The sequence below is a fragment of the Coturnix japonica genome, chromosome 1 (assembly GCF_001577835.2).
Source record: "Coturnix japonica isolate 7356 chromosome 1, Coturnix japonica 2.1, whole genome shotgun sequence".
Taxonomy (NCBI): domain Eukaryota; kingdom Metazoa; phylum Chordata; class Aves; order Galliformes; family Phasianidae; genus Coturnix; species Coturnix japonica.
The window spans coordinates 936,468-955,521 of NC_029516.1; the positions used below are offsets into that span (position 1 = coordinate 936,468).

Genomic DNA, 19,054 nt, shown 5'->3' on the forward strand with positions numbered 1-19,054 from the left:
TGTAGGGCCATATATGATGTATTGGGGGTGGTGGGGATCGTGTAGGGCTGTATATGATGTATTGGTGGTGGTGGGGATCGTGTAGGCCCGTATATGATGTATTGGGGGTGGTGGGGATTGTGTAGGCCCATATATGATGTATTAGGGGTGGTGGGGATTGTGTAGGGCCATATATGATGTATTAGGGGTGGTGGGTGTTGTGTAGGCCCATATATGAAGTACTGGGGGTGGTGGGTGTTGTGTAGGCCCGTATATGATGTATTGGAGGTGGTGGGATCATGTAGGGCCATATATGATGTATTGGGGGTGGTGGGGATTATGTAGGGTCGTATATGATGTATTGGGGGTGGTGGGGATCATGTAGGCCCATATGTGATATATTAGGGGTGGTGGGGATCATGTTGGCCCGTATATGATGTATAGGGGGTGGTGGGGATTGTGTAGGCCTGTATATGAGGGTATTGGGGGTGGTGGGGATCATGTAGGATCGTATATGATGTATTGGGGGTGGTGGGGATCATGTAGGGCCGTATATGATGTATTGGGGGTGGTGGGGATCATGTAGGGCCGTATATGATGTATTGGGGGTGCTGGGGATCATGTAGGGCCGTATATGATGTATTGGGGGTCAATGTCTTTCTTGCAATGAGGGGCCCAAAACCCAATACATGGTGTATGTTTCCCATCCCTTCCAATCCTTTATTTCCCCCCCCCTCCTCCATACCCACTAGTGCAAATCCTATCACCATCTGTGCCTGCATAAGAGCAAACAAGGACACCTTCAGGCTTCAGTGTGACAGTGCTGTGAACGTGCCGAGCAGCTCCACGCCTTCTATTTTCGGGCCAGTTCTCAGACATTATTTCCTTCCTTCCTTTCGCGATAAGGCGCTATCACAACGGCTGCTTATTTTCTCGCTTTACAGTCGTTGGCTTGAGCAAATGTAATCCTGCATCCTCCTGAGATGGTCGCAGTGATCCCTAGTTTTTGTGCTGCAGCCCTGGGGATACACAGATCCTGCTCCGCTCAGCATATGTGCCTTAAAGCCAACCTCAATGAGCTCAAAGGTTACGTGATGAAAAAGTGATGGTAGATCTTCCTGGCTCCATCCTTTTCTCTCAATCTGACACCTGTTAACGTCCTATTTACATCATTCCAGCAGCAGCTGTTGCTTAAACATTGAGATTCAGAGACATCTTTCTTCCCCCCTCCTTCTATTTTCTCCATCTGGGTTTGTTTTCTTTCTTCTTAATTCTCTCTTGGGCTTTCTGAGTCGTTCTTTCACCTTCCCCACCATTTATTACCCCGGATTCTCTCTGTAAAGTACACAGTGTTTGTGTTGTTTCTCTTTGTTTTGTTAATCATTGGGATTGACCCAATTGCATTGACAGCATGGAAGGAGCAGGTAACGTGCACTAGAAGTGGATGTGTGCCCTGCAAAGCTCTTCTGCTCCCAATAGACCAAGTGTCATTTCAGGTGGGCAACCTCCAGGCTAAAACATCACCACTTCAACCACCAGAGTGTGAATTCAGGTGCTGCTTTCCTCACGTTCTCCCTCTGCCATTTGTTGTGTGACCGTGGATAATGGGGAGATGATGGAAAAAAGGTGATGGAAGGAGGTAACATCAAAGCTGTGCAGAGCTACTTGCACCAGAGGGTTATTTCTAATGGTCCTTTCTATATAAAGACTCTGAAATCCTATGTTGGCTATGGGAAAAAATAGAGCTATATTTGTTTCCGAGCTTTAAAATGATCCAGAATGTCAAACTCAGGCGTTGTGTGTTTTGTTCTCCCCACTGGAAATCTTCCTATCCATCCACCTTGAGAGTGAATGGTCACAACACCAATATATATACATATATATTCCAGTGTTTTTATCACACTCCTGGGGTTAAGTGGATTAACCCCAGTGGTTAACGAGCTCATCGTGGGAGGTAGTAAAAATCAATCGCTTTCTTGTATGAATGCTTGAAATGCGAAGATGTGTGGAAGCACAAAGAGAGAGACAACTCTGTTCTGCCCATCGATCCAAGCTCTGCTGGCTGCATGTGGGATGATGGATCCTTCTCCAAGAGTAATGAAGGAAGCTTTGTTCTGTGTGGTCTGTAGGAGGGGAGAATCACAGAGTGGCTTGGGTTTGAAGGGACCTCAAGGATCATGAAGCTCCAACCACCCCACAATAGGCAGGGCCACCAACCTCCACATTGAATTGCAGCCCAGGCTGCCCAGGGCCCCGTCCAACCTGGCCTTGAACACCTCCAGGGATGGATGGGGCATCCACAGCCTCTCTGGGCAGCTGTTCCAACACCTCAACACTCCATAGTTGTAAACCCTGAACATCAAGACCAGCTGTGCTTTTAATTCTAGTCATCCACGTGGGGTGGTGTGCAGTGTGTTCACCTCATTGATTATCGATGAGCAGAGGCTGATGCTGCATCGATACGTTCCACCAGTTCTCTGAGTACATTTAAACCTATTGCACTCCAGTTTCAGATGGATCTCCAATGGTCCTTCAAGTCCAAAAGAATAAAGAGGTCAACGTTCCTAAAGGGCTCCTGTGGTGGCTTCTGGTGCTCTGGCAATGCCAAAGGGTATTTTTGGTATCCCTAGCAAGCAAGAGCTTAGAAACAAGGCTTCTTTGCACCCATAGGATTTAGGAGTTATTTTTCTTTGGCTTTGCTGAGCTCTGGCCACTGTTCATCCTTGTCTCTACCCATAGCGAGGTTGATCTGGGGCTCTTCTCATTCTCCTTTCTGTGTTTCTGAAGAGGTGATGGGATCTGGATCCTTTTAGGGCTGCTTAGGACGGGGGGGGGGGGGCAATGGCAGCTGTGGGTTTGTAACCTCTGGAGAAGAGCATCACATCACTTGGCTGGGAAATTGATAACGAGGGATCATAGTGAGGAAAGAAAACTGCCTTAAAAAGTAAAATCCAATCCTACAGAAGCTGATAGAGGCAGAGCTCGGCCTCTGCCAAGACTTTGACACTGATTAATACATTAATTGGTTTCTCTGGCAGCACAGTCACGATAAGGAAAGGGCAGCTTCAAGCAGGCTCCCAAAACAAGTTTGCGTTCAAGTCTTTTGTTGATTACTTTTGTTTCTAAGAAATGCTTTCACCTAATTAGACCTTTTCCCTTTCTTTTAAATGCAAACAAACAAGCACAGTGATCCAGCTGGTAGCTTACAAACTGGAATAGCAGGTATCCTGCTCTCCTTTAACCTGGTGAGATGATGCCAAGGTTTTTTTTTCCTGTCCTCATGAAACGGGGAGGATAATCAGATGGAAAGAAAACGCCTTTGTTCTCTGTGAGCCTTTGTGCTGCTGTGTGTGCGGCGCCTCTCACCTCACCCTTCTTGCTGCTGGTGGCTGAGCTGAATCACTGAGCGCTTCACAGTTTGATTCTTCGTCCTGTTTAACTTTATGGAGCTGTTGGAATGCAGCAGAGCGATCTGGAAGGGTTGGCTGGAGCTGTTGACACCGGCCATGCTGATGGCATTTAATCTGCTGCATAGCTCCAAGTAATCTGCTGATTGCTTGAAAGCAAGTAGGGTATTTTTTCATCTTCTCCAGGTTTTCTATGTAGTGCTGTGGCTGTGAAGGCTGCAGAGCTGGAATTTAATAAACTTTGAGGCCATTCAGGACCGTGGTAATTTCCTCCTCTAAAACGAAGGGTGTCTTTAAGTTAATGTCATCTCTGTTCTTGTCTCCCCAGCTCTATTCTGCATTCAGAGAGGTAGGAAACGTCTCCTGCATGGATTGCTGCACTGTGTCACCTCAGAGGCAGACATTCCCCTGCCTTTTTTTTCCTTACTCTCCTTTTGTTCTATCAGTTCTTCCTGCTGCAGAGACATTCAATTAGGAATCCGCTCTAATAAAGTCAATCTGGGACATCCCAGCAGCTCCTCCTGAAGTCACTTAATGAATCACTTGAAGAGCGTGAATGTGACAGGGTGTTAACAGGTCAGTGTGCAATGACAGCCAGCACGTTGCTATCAGATAACTCAGCCCAAAATTAGAACTTTTTCCTTCTTCTCTCCCTGCTGTGCTGTTTCAGCTTCATTCCATTGGTGTGGCTGCTTATTCCCTCTCAGTTTTACCATTCCCCCTAAGGAAAAGGTGGTGATGAATGTTTCCTTCTCATCATTTCCCTGAAGCAGCAGCTCTTTGCTTTGGGATCTCAACCTAGCCAAGCAGCCTGTTGTCCAATTGTTACCCTTCCACTATAAAGCTGTATTCAATCACTGGCTTTCAAGACCCCTTTCTCTTGGTTTGGGTGTTGCCATCTTCCTGCATCAGCTGAAGTTTGCACTTGTGTAATGGGCTCATCACGTGCTGCAAGTGCTGGAGCAAGAACGGATCCAAAGCTTGCATTAAAAGCATTGGTAGGAGATGTGAAGCAACAGATACAACATGATTAAGTGGAAATGCATCTCTAAGTGCAAAGCGTGGAGCTTGTCTGCTGAATTACCTCTTCAGTGCATTGAACTCATGCAGATCCTTCCTTTAAAACCATAAAACTGGAGGAACCTCGTTTTAAGGCTTTCTTCTCATAGTAATTAAGGTCAGTTCACGTCTGAAAAGAAGAGTTGGGTGACAATTCAACTCAATTTAACATCATGCCACTTGGTTTGTGAATGTGTCCCCACTGCAGTGAGCTGTAAGAAGCACGATGGTCTGTAAGCACTTCACTGGGTCCTGTTCCATCATAAAAGCCCATAATAGAGCTGGGAGAGCACACGGGTGGTGCATGGATGAGGGATCTTGGGGGATCCACTTTGATTTTGAACCTTCCAGGTTGGTTTGAAATGTTCTAAGCTCTCTCATACTGGGTCCTTTGTTCTGAGACCTGATTGTTTTCCCTTTATCTTTCTCATTCATTGTGTGGTCCTCTGTGTCACTTCTTTCCTTGACACTGCTAGACTCTTACCAAGCTCTGAATTACAACAAGCTTGGAATTACTATTTCATCACTTACCAGCTCAGACTTCAATTGCCTTTATGCAAGAATATCGCTGTTTGGTTTTCCTTGGACTCACTGCCATGTGTGTGTTGGTCTTTTGGCCTGTTCTGGTTGAGTTCTGAGCCTCGGTTCCCTTCACTCCACCTGTATTATTGTAGGTAGGTTATTACCTGTATTATTGTAGGTAGGTTATTACCTGTATTATTGTAGGTAGGTTATTACCTGTATTATTGTAGGTAGGTTATTATTCTCATTAGGGAAGGGCTCCTTGTGCCAGCTGCAGGCTCCGAGGTGGGCTCCCTGCAGCACTCCCTTTCTGTGCTAATACCTTTACCTGTTGACTTCTTGCTGCACCAGCTGCTCCTGCTGGGGGACCACCCCAGTCGGGGTGTCCTGAACCTCAGACAAAAGCTCAGCTCCTTTTCTGTTTGTCCACAGGTCAGAGATCTCCACCAGCAAGAAGCGGCCATCGCTGCGTGGCAGACAATGCCAACCTGTATGTGTTTGGAGGCTACAATCCTGACTACGATGAGTCTGGTGGGCCAGAGAATGAAGACTACCCACTCTTCAGGGAGCTCTGGCGGTACAACTTCGCTACAGACACGTGGCACCAAATGGGCACCGAGGGCTACATGCCCAGGGAGCTGGCCTCCATGTCACGTACGTATGGAAATCCAATTCCTATGCACCTTGGCTTGAAGCTATTTTAATCAGTGTCCTTGATGGAATGCAAAACCAGACAAGAAGTGGGAAATCTGGATCCTGTTTCCAACTCTTGCACAATTAAGCCTTGAGTTTGGGATGGGGTTTTTGATTCTTTCTCTTTTAGAGCATTTCAAGGCCATAAATTCATAACGTGAGTTGTAGGGTGTTTGAACAACAACCAACACTTGTTGCCTGCTCCCTTCAGGGTTCTGTTTCACTGCATTTCACTGCAACAAACGTCTCTGCCCTGTCTGTCTCTCCTAGTTGTATTGCATGGCAACAACCTGCTTGTGTTTGGAGGCACCGGAATCCCATTTGGGGAGAGTAATGGCAACGATGTCCACGTCTGCAATGTCAAGTACAAAAGATGGGCCCTGCTCAGCTGCAGAGGAAAGAAACCCAATCGGATCTATGGGCAGGTAGGAGGGAAGGCCCTTTGTCAGACCCACTGCGTGTTCTGTGTGTCCTTGTTTTGGGAGGCTGGGAGTTCGTTCTGTTTCAGTGCTGATGCTCTGTGTCCTTTCTAACTGGTTTCTCCCTACCTTCCAGGCCATGGCCATCATCAATGGGTCTCTATATGTGTTTGGTGGAACAACTGGTTACATTTACAGCACCGACCTGCATAAACTAGACCTCAACACCAGAGAGTGGATCCAATTGAAACCAAACAACATGTCCTGCGACATGCCAGAGGAGAGGTGAGGAGCTGGGCGGCCTGGAGAGCTTTTACATTGAGAAATCACCACCTTTACTGAGACTGGGAAGCTGAGAGGGTGCTGTCAGAGCAGTGCTTTTGGCTGTGAGCCTTGTACAATCAGTGCTCCAGCATTATGATATGCAGAGGGGTGTAGGAAGGGGGTGTGAAGCCTCTGCCAGAACAATTTTTGGTGCCAGAACAGAGCTGGGAACTTGAGGCAGCTGTTGAGAGCTGAGAAGGTTCCAGCTGATCTCTGTTCCTTGCTTCATTCTGTAGCAAGGTTTCAGTTGGTGACCTTCTTAGTGTGAGAAGGGAAAGAAGTATTAAGGACTGTCATGGTGCTCTATGAACTGTTGTACTTGAGATCTGTGAGGCTCTGCTCTCAGAAACCTTCTTTCCAGCTTTCCAGGTGCTGCTTAGGTTGGTTGTGAAAGCTTCCACATCTGAAAACTGCCAACCCTGGGGGTCTGATACAGCATAGCCGTGCTTGGGATGTCTGCTTCAACCACTCACATTCATTAATGTTTCCAGAAAGTTTTGTTGCTACTCACTTGTATTAACTCCTTGTGCTGTTAAATGTCCCATCTCTGCACCTTCAGGTACAGGCATGAAATTGCACACGATGGTCAAAGGATTTATATCCTGGGAGGTGGAACTTCCTGGACAGCTTATTCCTTAGATAAGGTAAGGTGGTGAGAAGCCTCCAGAGTTTATCTGAACACATTCTTTTGCATTAAAGCATAACCAGCACAGTCATTTCATCTGTTTGGAGAGCTTAATTTACTGGAAGCAGATCGTTCTCTAGTTTCTATAAAGGCTGGGGGTACCACAGACATGTCCTGTTGACTTAGAAATGGTGAATGGTACCCCCTGACCACGCACATCTACAGTATAATCTGTTGTAGGTCTGTTAACAAAGGTTCTCATTTAAGAGCACTTGGGATGTAAATGTTGTAGTTATGCCAAAACAGGAAAAGGCTGAAGAAAGGAGCTCCTTGACTTTTAAGTTTGCATGTCGATAATGCTGACTCCCTTCTTCTCTTCCTTACTTCTAATTTCCTTTCCTGTGGTAAACATTGTTCCCCATTGAGACTGGAAGAGCGGATTCTTTTCGGAGGCTGAGATAATAAATAAAGAGACTTTCAATAGCATCCCACTTCCAAAAGGTTGAAACTATGAAGTAGTGACTCCCCGTGTGTCTAATTTGGTCACCCCGTGACTGGTCGTAGTTCTGGCAGAGCCAACAGGATCCAACAGTTCTTCTCTTTTCTCCATTCAGATCCATGCATACAACCTTGAAACCAACACCTGGGAGGAAATTGCCACAAAACCTCATGAAAAAGTTGGTGAGTCTGCAAGTAACCTTGTGTAGACTTATGCTGGCTTCAGGACCCTGCTCCTTTATAGCTTCAGCAGTGAGAAGTAACCCAGCTGAAGTGTGGCTGGCACTCTGGCTTCTCTCCCTCCTGGGTAGGATGAGGTGATGGGGGCTGGTTCTCATCACAGAAGGAGATGCAGATCTCAGCTTATAAACAGGCTGCCCTGAGAGGCTGTGGATGCCCCGTCCATCCCTGGAGGTGTTCAAGGCCAGGTTGGATGGGGCCCTGGGCAGCCTGGGCTGGTTTCAATGTGGAGGTTGGTGTCCCTGCCTGTTGTAGGGTAGTTGGAGCTTCATGATCCTTGAGGTCCCTTCCAACCCAACCATTCTGTGATCTCTTTTCTCATGTCTATTATTTTTTCTCTCCTCAGGTTTCCCAGCAGCTAGAAGATGCCACAGCTGTGTTCAGATCAAAAATGGTAAAGTCTTCCTCTTGAAAATCGATGTATCTTGGTACAGCCTACCATTGGGAAGCCCATCTCTCCACCCTGAGAGATGCCGGCCTCCAAAGCATTTGAGAGAGCTGCAGGCCATACAATACCTGAAGCATTGTGTGTTTCTTCTTGCAGATGTGTTTGTTTGTGGAGGATATAATGGAGAAGTAATTCTAGGAGACGTTTGGAAGCTGAATCTGCAGACTTTCCAGTGGGTCAAGCTCCCAGCTGCCATGCCCGAACCAGTGTATTTTCACTGTGCTGCTGTCACACCAGTGAGTGACTCCTATTCTTTCCCTTATAGCTGAAGTTGGAGCCGTTTGTCCCACGTTTGTGTGGGCTGCAAGTAGAGCTGAGCAGATGTTACCAAGGAGGTGACCTCAGCTGCATGCAGCACCCTGGGGGAGGCTGCGAGCTGCTCTGAGGTTACTGCATTGACTTCTTGTACGCCTGCAGCTGTTTGAAGTGCTGTAGCACACAGCGTGCTCTGCTTTCTGAAGGCAGCAACCTCTCTGCTAGGGGCAAGGTTGCCAAATACAGGTCTGTAATAATCTATTCCAGCTCTTAAAATTGATTCCTGGGGTTAGAATTCACCTCTCAAAACACACAGCAAAGCACTCTGAGCTCATGTGTACATCCTTAAGAGAAGAAAAGAGTGCCCTTCAGCAGCACAACCTCTTCTTAGCTACAAAAGGAGCCCAGGGAGCCTGGCTCAGGCGGTGATGCTTCTATTCCAGGCACAGAGAGATGGTCAAACCCTGGTTTTCTTGTCAGTGCCATCCTTCAGTACATATCCATTTCTCCTGTCCCCACCTAACTCCTCCTCCCCCTTTCCTTCCTAGGCTGGCTGTATGTACGTTCACGGAGGAGTTGTCAACATCCACGAAAACAAACGGACTGGCTCTCTGTTTAAAATGTGGTTGGTGGTACCCAGCCTGCTGGAACTGTCGTGGGAGAAGCTCCTGGAGTATTTCCCTCATCTAGCAACCCTTTCCAGATCTCAGCTTTTGCACCTTGGACTGACGCAGGGACTCGTTGAGAGGCTAAAATGAGAACAGCTCCAGCTTCTGCCCCACACACAACACTACGTCCAGCAGCTCCCCCTTCCTTCCCTCCCTCCCCTATTTATGGATACTGTGGTTGGTCTTGCTAAGAACACACGGAGGAACCTGCTCAACAACGCCTTACTCAGCAAGTGCATCGATGCCTTTCTAGAAGTTTCTAATTTGTTGGAAAGCCACTTTTTATTTATGGATCTCTGAGTTAACGCCATGAATGGAGAACGCTCTGGGACTAACCCATCCCATCCATCTGCCATCAGCACACGCTTGCAACTTAATTGGGGAGGGGGGGAGGGAGGGAGGGCAGAGCTTAATGAATGTCTGAAATCATGCTTACATGTGGTGCATTCAACTGCATACTTTCATAAGCTGCATCTAACAGAGGACAGTCAGTGTGTAAAAACAGCTGCTGGGGGTGATGTTCATCCCCCTGCTGCCCAGCCATGCTCTCCCTTTATAACAGCAAAGAACTCTTAAAGCTGGAGGGCTTTGCATGTGGTATATGGGCTTCAGGTGATGACTGCAGTGCTGGAGGAGGCAGTGAGCAAAGCTGATCCTGCACAGCTCTTGGGGTGCAGGGATTTGAAGTGGGCACAGCTGTGCTCTTCACCTTTTCAGATGGAAAGGTTTGCTTAAAAGACTGCTTAAAAGCTGCCACTGAATGGACTACTGTGTAGTTTACTGGAGATGGGGAGGAAGGAGTTTGCCAAACTCACCAGCAGCTCGTGCCCCTGCTGTAAGGAGGGTGAAGGAGGCACTTTTAGGGCCACAGATGGAGGGCTTTGAACCCAGTACAGGTTCCTCTATAAACAAGAACCTGAGGAAACTGGGGGTCCAGCCCATCACAAAGACAGCAGTGTTGTAGACACCCTGCCTTATGCTAGACCCAGCTCTGGTGCTGTTCCACATACCCCATTCTCATACCTCTGCAAATCTCCAGGGCAGACTTGTGTCCCCTCCTCCCCTTTCCCTACTCTTGCTTTGAGATTGGCTCCAGCAGCTCCTTACCCCATTTTAACCTCTTCCTACCTGGTTTACTGTAATGCCGGTGAGCCAGCTGACCTTTTCTTTGCTCTGTCATAGAATCATAGAACACCTTGGGTTGGAAGGGAGTTCAAGGATTATCAAGCTCCAACCCCCTCACCTTCCCTCCTTCAACTCCAAACCATTTCCCTTTGTCCTGCTCTTATCTCCCCTCATTAAGAGCTGACTCCCCTCCTGTCTGTAGGCTCCCTTCAGGTCCTGGCAGGCTGCAATGAGGTCACCCCGCAGCCTTCTCTTCTCTAGGCTGAACAAGCCCAGCATCCTCAGCCTGTCTTTACCCGGGAGGTGCTCCAGCCCCCTGAGCATCCCAATGGCCCTGCTCTGGGCCGGCCCCATCAGCTCCCTGTCCATCTTGTATTGGGGGCCCAATACAAGACCTGGACGCAGTGCTGCAGATGGGGCAGAGCAGAGAGGGACAATCCCCTCCCTGTCCCTGCTGGCCACCCCTCTGCTGATGGAGCCCTGTCCAGAGCTCAGTGGCTTTCATCTCTTTTTTGCGACAATGTCTGTTCTGAATCTTTGCCTTATGGCCTCCAGTTGAGCTGGGGCTGTTTCCCCTGGATGAGCCTGGTCATCCACGTGCTGATTTCTCCCTTTCCTGCCATGAAGGATGTTTCCCTGCCCTATTAAAACCATCCTCTTTGACACAGCGCTACGCAATGAGCACAAGGTCTAGAAGAATGTTCAGCTGCTTGTCCTTATCTTCCAAGCAAGATAACCAAGTGTTCCTCAACCAGAGTACAGCCACCTCCTTAAGGGAGAAGGAAAAGATCCAGTGTCTCCATCAGATCTATTGGAGGGGAACTTAAAGCTTTCCTGGTTTGGTTTGAGCCCAACGCACACATTGCATGCAGAGAGCATCGCTCCCCATACTGGAAGACGCCCCCATAGAGCAACACCACCTGCATGGGGCTGTGGGGAAGGAGCTGTATTGCCTGTATTTATGTGTCTGTCAGTGTTGAGCTTTGGTTTGGTTTTTTCCTTTTCAAAGAGATAATAAACGCATCCAGATCACCCACTTCGTCCTCTCACTCCAGCTGCTGCTTTCTCCAAAGAGTTCCTCATTGGCATCATGGTGCTGCCATATTTAACCCCTAAATAGAACCAGCTCAGAGGTGGACGTGGCTCTGACTCTATTTAAAAGCAGGGATGACCCAGGACAGTCACACCAACATCAGGATGACCCCAGACCTCTCTGGCCATCTCAGGTTGCCCTTCCAACTCTTTACCCTACATGGTGGATCTAATCCCAATAACAGGTGATGGATGAGCCCTGCCCTGCTCCACTGCCTGGGTTCCTACTCCAACCAAAGCCATCTGTGCCCGCTCAATGACATCAACCTTGATGGGCAACATCACCCCAAGACCATCACTAACCTTCAGAGGGGGAGGTCCAGGCAGATGACCAAAGTGAGCTTCTGATTTGTACAAAACTGCTTTAATGGCAAAAACAGCTGAAAAAAAGACATTCAGTGCAGCTCCGGTGCCATCACAAAGCCCTGTGAGATGGCCCAAGCCATAACCTCCTCCAGACCCAGGAGAAAGCAGAATCCCCAAGGCTTGGAAGGATGAGGGCTCTTCTCAAGCACCATCTCCCAGTGCAAAAATCCCAAGGGGAGGGTCCATCCTTGAGACCACACCAATGTCCTTCAAGACTCTCCCACTGAGGATATTTTCCCTTCCAGCCACAGACACGAGCCAGAAATTCTTCTGTGAAGTGTTGGGGCACAAAGGCTCCATCTGAGTGCAGGAGTGCTTCCATTGCTGCTTTCCAGCCCAGATCCAGCCCAGCCAAATCCCTGAGATATTGGATCACATCCTGGATCACACCAAACCCAACAACAGGGTTGGAGGAACCCAAGTCCCAAACTCAGCAGCCACTGGGCGATGGGGCAAAGAAGTACACAGCCAGGAGGATGAAGTAGACCATCACCAGCACTGTGCCTATAGGGCAGAGAGCAAGTAAGAGGGAGTTATGCCCTGCAGTAGGGCAGGGTGGTCACATTTAGGATCCTTGAGTTGGACACTACTGTTACTTAGGACCCCTGGGTTCATGTCATAGGGGAATCACATAAAGTCTTGGTTAAGTCAGTCAAACCCTAGAGTTGCTCAAGCCCCCCTGAACTTGGAGAAGCACCAAGTGGTGACCTCAAAGTGTTCTCTAGAAGCTCTTCAACCCCATTATCACAGGGACAATGGGAACATCAGGACCCACACTGACCTTGGAAATAGTCACATTTGCCATCCATGAAGATATAGTTCATGAGCACCACGCTGAACATGCTGGCGTAGACATGGAGGTCGCTGAAGACAAGCGTGAAGTTTGTTGGCTGCAAAAATAGAGAGAGTTGTGCCCTCATGGCCAGCCAAGACAGTCCCTTGCCAACCCCAAATAGACTTGTGTGTAACCCAGATCCCTATGTAACCCTCCTGATGGGGCTGGGGTTCACTGGCCTGTCCTGAGGCTACTCACATAGAAGATGGTGAAGAGCACCAGAATGGGAATCTGGAGCATGCAGACCTGGACAGCGATGCAGTTCCCGATCTCGATGCTAAGAGGAGAGAGGGGTTTGTTAAGCACCATGTCTCCAACAGCCCATGGGAGATCTGTTGGGCTGAAGGCAAACCTACCTGAGGGAACCAAATTACAAAGCAGAACCTGGTTCAGACCCTTTTTTGTGCCTTTAAAACCTCTTAAGAGGGAGTAAGTAAGGCAGCCCACAATTGACACCTCCACAGAGCTATAGGGCTGGGATGGAGCACAGGGACCACACTGTAGGAGGACACCCCAAAAATCTACCCACTCACCTCAAACTCAGATTATTCTGTAGGGCAAACTGGATGCCATTGACAATCTCTGGTAGCTCAGGCACCATTGCCAGCACAGTTACACCAATGAAATACTGCAGGGAAAACAAGAGGTGTCAAAGCATGTCTTGATCCTGGCAGCTTCCCAGTGCTGGGAACATTTTCCCCATTCCAAGCTTTTGGGTTTCATTATGCAGATAAAGCATGTCCCTATCCCCTAATTGGGAGATACCCAACCCAGAGAGTCCCAACCAGAGGGCAGATGATGAAGGGACCCAACCTCCAGGTCCCCATTCATCCCCCAGTCAAAGGAACCCAAACCAGAGGTCCCCCAACTATTCCCAGTGGAGGAACCCAACTAGAGCTCCATCCCTACCCTGGTCAAAAGGGACCCAACCCAGAGATCCTACCAAGCCCTGATAAGGGGTCCCCCCAACCTGAAGGCCTCCAACCATCCCTATCAGAGAAGACCCAACCTCAAGTTTCATAACTCCCTGGTTGAGGGCCTCAACCTCCATGTCCTCCATCCATTCTCTGATGAAGCAACCCAACCCAGAGGTCCTCCACCCCTCCTCTAGTTGGAGGGACCCAATCCAGAGGACCCCAAAGTCACCCAAAACAGGTGATGATGACCATCCCCACACTCACCTGTGAGATGGTGGAGTTGGTGAGGATGGGGCTGATGTGCTCCGTGGCCAGGTCAGCACAGGCTGACATACAGAGGGTGGAGAGCAGGAGCATGACCAGCGCCCGCCAACGGGACCAGTGGACCACAGCACTGTGGTGGTGGCCAGGCACTGGGGAAGAACAGACACAGGGGGTCAGACATCTGGACAAACAGGCCCCAAAGATGGGTGTCCTGTAGTCTGGGAGACACTCACTGTGACAGTCACTGATGTGGATGTCGTAGATGTGCGAGTGAGTTTTCAGGGTGAAGAAGAGGCCAATGAGGTACGCAGCAGGGAGCAGAAGGGACACTGTGTATACCAGGGGTCTGCAGGACAAGATACTTGGTGTCACCAGGGCCTCCAAGCAGAGACCCTGTTGGTACCCCTGCACTGGCTGGGTGATGGGGTGTACGATCAGAACCCTTTGGGGTGGTACAGAGGGACACCAGAACTAGAGGGGACCCCATGCCAACCCCAGCAGCCATCCCCAGTCCTACTCACTGGACATGGCTGTAGTAGAGAGTGCTATTGTTTGCCATCTGCAGAGAGAGAACATCAGTTATGACACAGGGATGCAGGACAGTCCCACTGCCACCACTGGGGCCAGGTGGTCTCAGGGTGCCCTCAACTCACCAGGTCAAAGTGACAGTTGTGGCAGAGATAGTGGCCCAGTGGGTTCTGGGTGACATTGTGGCACTCGCCACACACCAGCTTCCCATACACCTTGGAAAAGAGCGTTGGGGCAAAGACACCTATGGAAACAGAGAGACAGGAGGTGGGTGCCCTCAAGGCAGAACCCCTCCAAGCCTTGGGGACGCCCTCTGTCCCCACCTCACCTCCAACAGAGAGGAAGAGCAGGGCTGAGCTGACACCTGCTGACCGACTGTTGAAGCGCTGCTCCTGATGCCGAATGCCCCCTATCACCATGCACAGACCCTTCAGGATGAACAAAAATACCCCAGAAAAAAAATGAAATCCATCAGCACTTTGCTCACCCAACCATAGAGACCAGATACTCTCGTGATACACCAGCTCAGCTCACCGGGACAAAGAGGACACATCCCACCAGAGTCCCCGTCAGTGCAGACTTGACAATCTCAGCATAGCAGCTGTTGCCCTCACGGGATCCTTTGATGAGCGCTGTGATGTAGAAGGTGAGCTCCGTGATGGAACCAAATGTGGCGTTCACCACTGCACCCACAGCAAAGTTGCTCTGTGCCGAGATGCTGGGAGAGAAAAGGAGGATGTCAGAGGGGTCAACATACATCCCTACTGCCACCACACAGCCCCACAGTACCACTGACCTGGCAATAGCCATCCCAATGTAGTAGGAGAGGGGCATGATGGAGAGCAGCGCCAACGTGAACTTGACTGGAGAGCTCGTCAACTGGTTGTGGCTGTCCACATAGCCCAGCACCAGCGTCACCAGCACCAGTGGCAGCAGGTCTGGGATGGATGGTCAAGGATATGGCCCTATTGGGGTGGGATTTGGGGTCGCCCCCCCCCCCACCCCCAACCACCCTCCCTCTACCCCAAAATAGAGAAAGGATACTGACAGCAAAAACATTAATTCCATCCACTGCATATTTGTAGTAGTAGCGGTTGACAGCACGGTAGCAGCATAGGATGACTTCCCCATCCAGTGGCACCTCCGTCTGCAGAGGGACAGTTTGGTGACCCCCAAACCCCACCTTGGATAGGGTACCCCCAATCCCATATGGGGCAGCACTCACCATCCTCAGACGACGGATGCGCACCCGCTCTGGGGGCAGCAGAAGGACCCGAACAGCTGTGCGGGCACTCAGCTTGGCCACAGGGATGAGGAAGACGAGGAGCCACGCAGTAACACACACCAGCCCATGAGCTACAGCCAACAGTGGGTAGCCCAGGCACAGCCACACCACAGTGCCAGCACGCCGCTGAAATAACAGGATGCATTTAGGGTTTTGCCCCTAAGTATCTGACCCCATAGTGATTGAGGCACTCATAGATGCTATCCCCACAGCAATAGGGGTCCCCACTGTCCCCAAGCTCAGAAACTCACCCAATATCCTTCATCCACCCAACACCGTGGGTCCCAGCGATGGGGGGCAGGGCCACCAAGCAGCGCTGAGCTCTCCGTGTCGGCCTCACGCACAGCCAGTGCCTGTTGAGATTTGGGGGTCTGGAGGAGATTGGGATGGTCAAGGTCCAGTTCATGGCACCTTTATCACCTCCCCTCCCCAAATCTGATGTGGGAAGCACTGTTACCTCTGCTTTCTGGATCACTTTCCCAAAGGGCCAAAGGAAATAGCCAGCAAGGTCCCAGCAGAGCCGCCCTATAGGGACACAAAGTTCAGCCCCATGCAGGACAACAGGTGTTACCCCCCTTCAGCCATAGAAGGGCCATGCATGTTGGGTCTATTGATCCTTTTAAGTCCAGCCTGAAGACCCATGGCTCCCCCAGCCCTTCCTATAGAAGGCTTCCCCAATTTGGAGCTCACCATAGGGAACCCCTACAACGGTGACAAACATCCCTGCAGCCACCAAGACGTAGAGCAGCGAGAGCCACCAGCCAAAGAGCAGTAGGTAGAGGACATTCCCACACGTCACTGTAGACCCTGCAGGAAAGGACACACACCAAATAGGGCCATTGCCATCTACAGCAGCAAGTCTTTCACCTTATGCTGCCATAGGACATCCCCAAGGCCATCCACCCACCTCCAGGGCCACGGATGACGTTGAGGTCAGAGTAGAGCTCTTTGACTATCTCCGAGCGGTCTTCCCATGGCCGTGCCGTAATGTGGCTCTTCCATTTCTTAAAGCCAAACTGTAAAGAGATTTTAGAGGTAAGAAAACCCAGATGGAATCCAACTGATCCCCCCTAACCTCACTCTATGAGTGCTCACCTTGTAGTTATTGGAGAGCTTGTTGGCTTCCACTGCGTTTTCAGCTGTCAATGTGGTTTTCACCACGCAGCTCTCACACACCTCCTCCGAGTGCTGCTGGCAGCAGAGTGGTGAGGACACAGCTGGGGGACAAGGGACAAAACAGGGGTGATATACAGAGCATGGGGACCCCCCAGAGCCCCTCCACCCTGCACATCCTACCTGCATGGCCTCGGGGATGGTGCTGGTGGCAGCCCAGGTCGCCTTGCACATTGTTGATGGCAGCGCAGTGACGGTCACAGACGGAGCCCCGACGGGGGATGTCACCATCACTGTGGGTCTCTGTGACCTTGGGGACATCTGAGGAGTGGACAGGAGACAGGTTAGGCTCAGTACTGTGGTGCTGTGCTGGGATGTCTTAATCTTACCCAAAGGGATTGCTATGGAATGAGGAAAAGAGGGGGGCTCCACTGCTCACATCCCCAGCATCCCACTCTGTTAAGCCATTTTTACATTATTTCTCATCCTCCAGGTGGAGTTTGAGTGACTCTGGCCATATATGTATATATAAATAATTAGAAAATGGCTTTGGTTGGAGGGAACCTTAAAAATCACACACTGGGTACAATGGGTGAAAAACTCACCCTTTACTTATAAAGGCATAAACCAGAAGAATTCAGAGCACAAACTCCATGAGTTGAAGTCCCACATTAAAGGACTTGGGGATGGAGATGTGCTTTGGGATTACAACAGGTGAAGTCCACCCCAAGGCCACTATTTTGTTAAACAATGATGTCTCTGAGTAACAAAGATATGGGTTATCAGCTCTATAGGACCATAAAGTCCCCATCTCAACAGTGGGAACACAGAGCACAGCCAGGGGGGCTTCACATCCTTTTCTCCTAAGCCAAAGTTGATGCCCACACCTAAGGTTGCCATCAGACCTACTGTGGAACAGACACCTTTAACAACACCTGCATTCTATTTTCACCCCTTAACGTGCAACTAATGCTACACCATCAGTTTTAAAGTTTAATGCCCTTCATTTCCAAGTCTCCCCCAGCAGTTACTTCACCCACCCACTGGAAAACACCACCCACCCCCCATAGGGGATAAGCACACCTACTCACCCAGCCCCTCCTGCGTGCAGCGGCGGTGACACCGACCCGGTTCGCTCCCGGTAGCCATAAGGACACCAGCTCCAAAGGACAACGATACGAGCAGCCCCGACCCTACGGGATTTAAGAGGAGGGGTCGGGCATGCGCGGGGCTCGCCCCCGGGAGGGGCCGTGATTGCAGCACCTGCGGTGGGAGAGGGGGGTGGGATAGGGTGGAGCGTAGCGTAGCATATGGGGTTGGGGTGTGCTGTGTATGGGGGTCGAGGTGTATAGGTTTGGGGTGCATGAGATGCATGATGTATCATGGGGCTGGGGTCTGCTGTGTATTGGGGTGCACAGGGATGTGGGGTGCATGGGTTTGGGGTCTGCTGTGTATGGAAGCAAGGTGTATGAGCTTGGGGTTTGTTTTGTATTGGGGTGCACGGATGTAGGATCCTTGAGATTGGGTGGTGCTGTAGGTGGGAGTTGAGGTGTATGGGATTGGGGTGCACAGATGTGGGGTGCATTGGAAGTAGGGCTGGAGTTGTGCTGTGTATGGGGGTTGACGTGCATGGGTTTGGGATACCCAATGTATTGGGGTGCATGGGAAGTAGGGTGCATGGGGTTGGGGTTGTGCTGTGTATGGGGTTTGGGGAGCATGGTGTATTGGGGTGCACGGATGTGGGGTGCACAGGGATGGGGTACCCAATGTATTGGGGTGTGTTGGAAATAGGGTGCATGGGGTTGGAGTGGGCTGTGTATGGGGGATGAGGTGCATGGGTTTGGGGAGCATTGGTGTATTGGGGTGCACAGATTATGGGTGCATAGAAGTAGGGTTTGGTTTTGCTGTGTATGGGGTTGAGGTGCATGCGTTTGGGGAGCCATGAGTGGTATTGGGGCTGCATGGAAGTGGGGTGCATGGGGTTGGGATGTGCCTGTGTTGGGGGATGAGGGTGCATGGGTTTGGGAGCACAGTATATTGGGTGAGGGGATGGGTACCCAATGTTATGGGTGTGGCCCACCTGAAATAGGGGCGCATGGTTGTATTGGGGTGCACGGTATTGGGTACCCAATGTATTGGGTGCATTGGAAATAGAGGTGCATGCGGGTGCGGTGTTGCTGTGTATGAGGGGTTGAGGTTGCATTGGGTTTGGGAAAGCACAGTTGATATGGGGTGCACAGATGTGGGGTGCCACAGGGATGGGGTACAATGTGATTGGGGTGCACTGGAAATAGGGTGCCAGGGGTTGGAGTGCTGTAGTATCATGGGGATGAAGTGTATGGGTTTGGAAGCACTGTTAGTTTTGTGGTGCAATGGTGGGGACCAATGTCAT

The 19,054-nt window shown here is 50.2% G+C and overlaps 2 protein-coding genes across 2 annotated transcripts in view; one reads left to right on the forward strand and one right to left on the reverse strand.

Annotated features, from left to right (window-relative positions):
• The window catches only part of KLHDC10 (kelch domain containing 10), an 11,396-nt gene extending 1,498 nt beyond the window's left edge, over positions 1–9,898 (forward strand). The window contains exons 2-9 of the mRNA XM_015856948.2: positions 5,400–5,621; positions 5,931–6,085; positions 6,216–6,364; positions 6,963–7,047; positions 7,643–7,709; positions 8,113–8,160; positions 8,311–8,450; positions 9,018–9,898. Coding sequence (XP_015712434.1) covers positions 5,400–5,621; positions 5,931–6,085; positions 6,216–6,364; positions 6,963–7,047; positions 7,643–7,709; positions 8,113–8,160; positions 8,311–8,450; positions 9,018–9,227 — 1,076 coding nt within the window. The 3' untranslated portion in view covers positions 9,228–9,898. The remainder of the gene's footprint in view (positions 1–5,399; positions 5,622–5,930; positions 6,086–6,215; positions 6,365–6,962; positions 7,048–7,642; positions 7,710–8,112; positions 8,161–8,310; positions 8,451–9,017) is intronic.
• A 1,803-nt stretch (positions 9,899–11,701) lies between these two features.
• On the reverse strand, positions 11,702–17,881 carry LOC107310810 (putative cation exchanger C521.04c). Its single transcript, XM_015856832.2, has 20 exons — positions 17,754–17,881; positions 16,846–16,983; positions 16,645–16,766; positions 16,457–16,565; positions 16,240–16,356; positions 16,007–16,074; positions 15,801–15,920; positions 15,490–15,675; positions 15,309–15,411; positions 15,061–15,202; positions 14,799–14,982; positions 14,593–14,692; positions 14,390–14,508; positions 14,258–14,295; positions 13,970–14,082; positions 13,737–13,885; positions 13,089–13,183; positions 12,754–12,832; positions 12,502–12,610; positions 11,702–12,224 (listed from the first exon to the last, which is right to left on the reverse strand). Exons 1-20 carry the CDS (start codon positions 17,809–17,811, stop codon positions 12,151–12,153), a joined length of 2,223 nt encoding a protein of 740 aa, XP_015712318.1. The 5' UTR covers positions 17,812–17,881; the 3' UTR covers positions 11,702–12,150.
• Between the last annotated feature and the right edge of the window lie 1,173 nt (positions 17,882–19,054).

Bases quoted from the DNA above. Each gene is read 5' to 3' on its own strand.
- LOC107310810 (XM_015856832.2), bottom strand. From the start codon at position 17,811: ATGGCTACCGGGAGCGAACCGGGTCGGTGTCACCGCCGCTGCACGCAG. The intron at 16,767-16,845 runs GTAGGATGTGCA...CTTGTCCCCCAG, and splicing joins CCATCCCCGAGGCCATGCAG to CTGTGTCCTCACCACTCTGC. The intron at 13,886-13,969 runs GTGAGTGTCTCC...GTTCTTCCCCAG, and splicing joins CCACATCAGTGACTGTCACA to TGCCTGGCCACCACCACAGT.